Raw genomic sequence first — 3,646 nt, 5'->3', positions numbered from 1 at the left:
GAAGAGGAGAACAGCGCGAACAGAGAGGGAGAGGGGACAGAATATTGGATATTGGTCTTTCGTTAAACCTTTACCTCTTTTGGATAACCTGGGAATTCTAAAACATATTTTGGCAGATTGGAGCATCCAACAAAGATTCTAATTACGGAAAAACAACGAAGTGGAACGAGAAGAAGGATTTATATTTTGTTCTTTCTTTCTGCTTTTTTATTTGGTTCCCCCCCAACACTTTGGAATAGTGGATTTTGGAATATAGGGGATATATTGGCGGGTGACGCGTCTGCCCTGGATCAGCGAGAAGGATGGCAGCTTGGTTCACTTTTACCATCGCATTCAGCACCACTGTACTGACACAGGTAAGGAGGAATCGGCTGGATACCCTGCAGGAGCTGTCAACGAATGATCACTCAAAGTAGCCTATTCCAATGAAATGGTCTATTTTAGCGTGTGCGCAACGGTGTTTTCAAAAAAATCACATCTTCTCTTCTTTTTTTTTTAGGTATTTGGATCCGGTGTTTTTGAGATCGATCTACATGAATTTAAAAACAGCAAAGGATTGCTGGAGAATGGCAACTCGTGCAGGCTCAACTGCAGGACTTTCTTTCGTGTTTGTCTTAAGAACTACCAGGCGGTCGTGTCGCCAGGTGACTGTATTTTTGGAAATGCCTTGACACCGGTGCTAGGGACCAACTCCTTTAGCGCCATGGACGGGGGAGCTTTCAGTAGACCCATCCGACTACCGTTCAACTTCGGATGGCCGGTAAGACAAACAGCCTAGATGCAGTCCATATTATTAGTTGAATGTATACCATGCCAAGGTCAGTGTTGTTGTGTTGTGAAGCAGGCGGGTTGTGATTGGTTTGGAGAGAAAGAAAGCGCACCAGTTATTGGTGAGTAATGAGATAAGCCATCATTAGGTAATGCTGTGTGTATAACCAAACACACACACAGAGAGGATTGACACACAACACACGACGTTGTTTATTTCTAAATGCACCGCACGGCGGTATAACCTAATATTACATGTTTGCCTCTATGCAAATTTTACAATCCTAAATTATATAGCCATGCATAAACAGACAGTTCGTTTTTAAATTACGCTCAATTCTAGCTGTGATAAAGTGTGATATTGTCAAATGTAATTATTTTGCCTGTACGAACTGGATTTTGAATGATATTTTTTAATGACTGAATGCGTTCTGTCTTTAGGGATCGTTTTCTTTGATAATTGAAGCCTGGTATTCACCTTCAACAGATCTACCTGTTGGTAAGTCGATCTATTCAACGCCGCAAGAGGGCGACCTTTCTACACATTTCACAAATAGTCCCTCTATAACTAAAGCACTTTTTAAATGTCAAACCTTTATCCATAATGAGTGTCTTCTCACTATCATTGATCCATTCCCCTTACTGTTAATTGTTCCCTATATTTATTTCTTCTAATTTCTACTCCTTTATGCAACCCTTTGTTGCTCAGCTTCAAAACACCTTTTTTCATTCTTGTGCTCCAACACAATGTGACTTCCTACGGTGTATTTTTGGCGTGGGAACGAGTTGAGGGCTTTGGTGAGAACACACAGAGGCTGCCAAAATTATCTGACTACATTTTCCTGTATTTAACACCTTGCTCTGTTCCGCCCATTGGAAGCAGCCTGGGAAGGTTTTTTTTTTTTTTTTGCTGACAGAAAGGAAGAGGACATTTTAATCTCAGTTTATTGTCCATCTAAAACCATTATGGTTTTGTTCTTTGATATGAGATTTGATATGAAGCCATCTGATCTGTGTAAAGGCAGGCTGTAGGGCCACAGCTACATATTCAAGCCCAGTGAACGGAGATATTTCACATCGAAATAGGTCTAGGATATTTCAATCGTATCATGAGATATGGCAGGAGATGGAATATATTGAATGATAGGAGAACAATGGATTATAGAGAATAATGGAACAGGCATCATTAGACCCAGTTAGACAATGGATGTGGAACTTGATTGTAGCACAGAAGACTACTTTTCCAACATGGCTGTTAGAAAACAGACTCGTTCCTTTTGGATCTCACTTTGGCGCCTATGCTGTGTTACTGTAAAAAGCACCTTGTGACAACTAAAAAGTAATTTATTGATTGATTATCGATTGATGTAACTAATGCATTTTCTCTCTCTCTCTCCTCTCTCTCTTCCTTTCTCTCTCTCTCTCTCTTCCTCTCTCTCTCTTCTCTCTCTCCCTCGCTCTTTCTTCCTCTCGCTCTCTGTCTCTTTCTCTCTCTCCCTCTCTCCTCTCTCTCTCTTCCTTTCTATCTCTCTCTCTTCCTCTCTCTCTCTCTCTCCCTCCCTCTCTCTCCTTTCTATCTCTCTTGCTCTTCCTTTCTATCTCTCTTCCTCTTCCTCTCTCTCTCTCTTCTTCCCTTCCAGACACCAGCAACCCAGAGATGTTGATTAGTTCCTTTTCCATCCAGAGACAGCTGGGCGTAGGGACCGCCTGGTCTCTGGATGTTCAGAGCGTCCGACAGACGGAGTTAAGGTATTCTTACCGCTTCATCTGCAATGACAATTACTACGGAGAAAGTTGTTCCAAAATATGCACGCCGAGGGACGACCGTTTTGGCCACTACACCTGCGACCTCGACGACGGGCAGTTGTCCTGTCTGCCCGGCTGGAAGGGGGAATACTGCGAAGAACGTAAGCAAACCGAGAGAAACCAACCGTTATCGAACCAAAAAAAAAAACACAACTCAACCCCACTGGCTTATCAGAGTCCATGTCACATGTCTTTGACCAATATGTTGGATATACAATCACAACTTCTTCAATGAGTACAGGCCTTTACTATAGGCCAGTGTTTTTTCCTTCTAGCTTGGTCATCATTTTTGATGCACTTTAGCTGTTTCTTCCATGAGTTTCGCTGTGCTTTTAGTTTTCCCCAAGCTTGTTGGTACATCGTTTTCAGAAAGCGAGTGAAAGGTGTAGCTGTGGTTTACTTGTATATAGGTAGTCTGTGGCCTCTGCCGAGAGGTTTGGTTGTTAAATGGCACAGCAGTTGGTTACTCGTAACAGCTGTAGGGTTCAAGGCTGAATTGATTTGGTTTTCCTCAATTGCTACACTGGTGGCAGCGGCGGGATGGATGCCACAGTCTCTCAGGGTTTTGTTGGAAGCTTGTCCTGATGCACTGGTCCTGTGAGAGATAGAGGGATAAATAGACAGAATGAGGAAAGTGTTGCCCCCTGTATGTTAACCTACTGCGTACTCTGCTGAGAGGCCTGGGCCTTTATGGCGCAGGAAGTTTCCATTTTCTTCATACACATAAAAAGGGCCACAGAAATAACCGTGTGGAGATGAGCACATGTTTGCTACATTGGTCAAGAGGTCATCTCTGTAGGGCTACAGCGTTTATAGTAAGTGTATGAGAAGGATTCCGCCTTGTGTGTAGTCCCTAGGGGATCAAGAGATGCTGTTGGAGAGGGGCTGTTTGCTGAATATGAGGACAAGCAACATAGTTGTACAAAACACACAATATGCTTAAGACATAGGTGCACTACAGAATGAGCATAAAAACAAACGCTGGTTCTCTTCTCTATGTTTTGGACAGAACAGAAACTGAAGGAACTCATACTTTCACAGGGAGAACAGCCAGTTGGGAGGGTTAGCGCCA

The 3,646-nt window shown here is 43.0% G+C and overlaps 1 protein-coding gene across 1 annotated transcript in view; it reads left to right on the top strand.

The window, feature by feature from the left end:
• The first annotated feature begins 6 nt into the window (after positions 1-6).
• LOC135506256 (delta-like protein 4) overlaps positions 7-3,646 on the top strand; it is a 24,384-nt gene continuing 20,744 nt past the window's right edge. Inside the window, exons 1-4 of the mRNA XM_064925778.1 lie at positions 7-356; positions 500-760; positions 1,210-1,267; positions 2,409-2,675. Coding sequence (XP_064781850.1) covers positions 303-356; positions 500-760; positions 1,210-1,267; positions 2,409-2,675 — 640 coding nt within the window. The 5' untranslated portion in view covers positions 7-302. The remainder of the gene's footprint in view (positions 357-499; positions 761-1,209; positions 1,268-2,408; positions 2,676-3,646) is intronic.

This window comes from Oncorhynchus masou, chromosome 19, assembly GCF_036934945.1.
Source record: "Oncorhynchus masou masou isolate Uvic2021 chromosome 19, UVic_Omas_1.1, whole genome shotgun sequence".
Lineage (NCBI taxonomy): Eukaryota > Metazoa > Chordata > Actinopteri > Salmoniformes > Salmonidae > Oncorhynchus > Oncorhynchus masou.
This window is presented reverse-complemented; position numbering and strand designations above follow the sequence as displayed.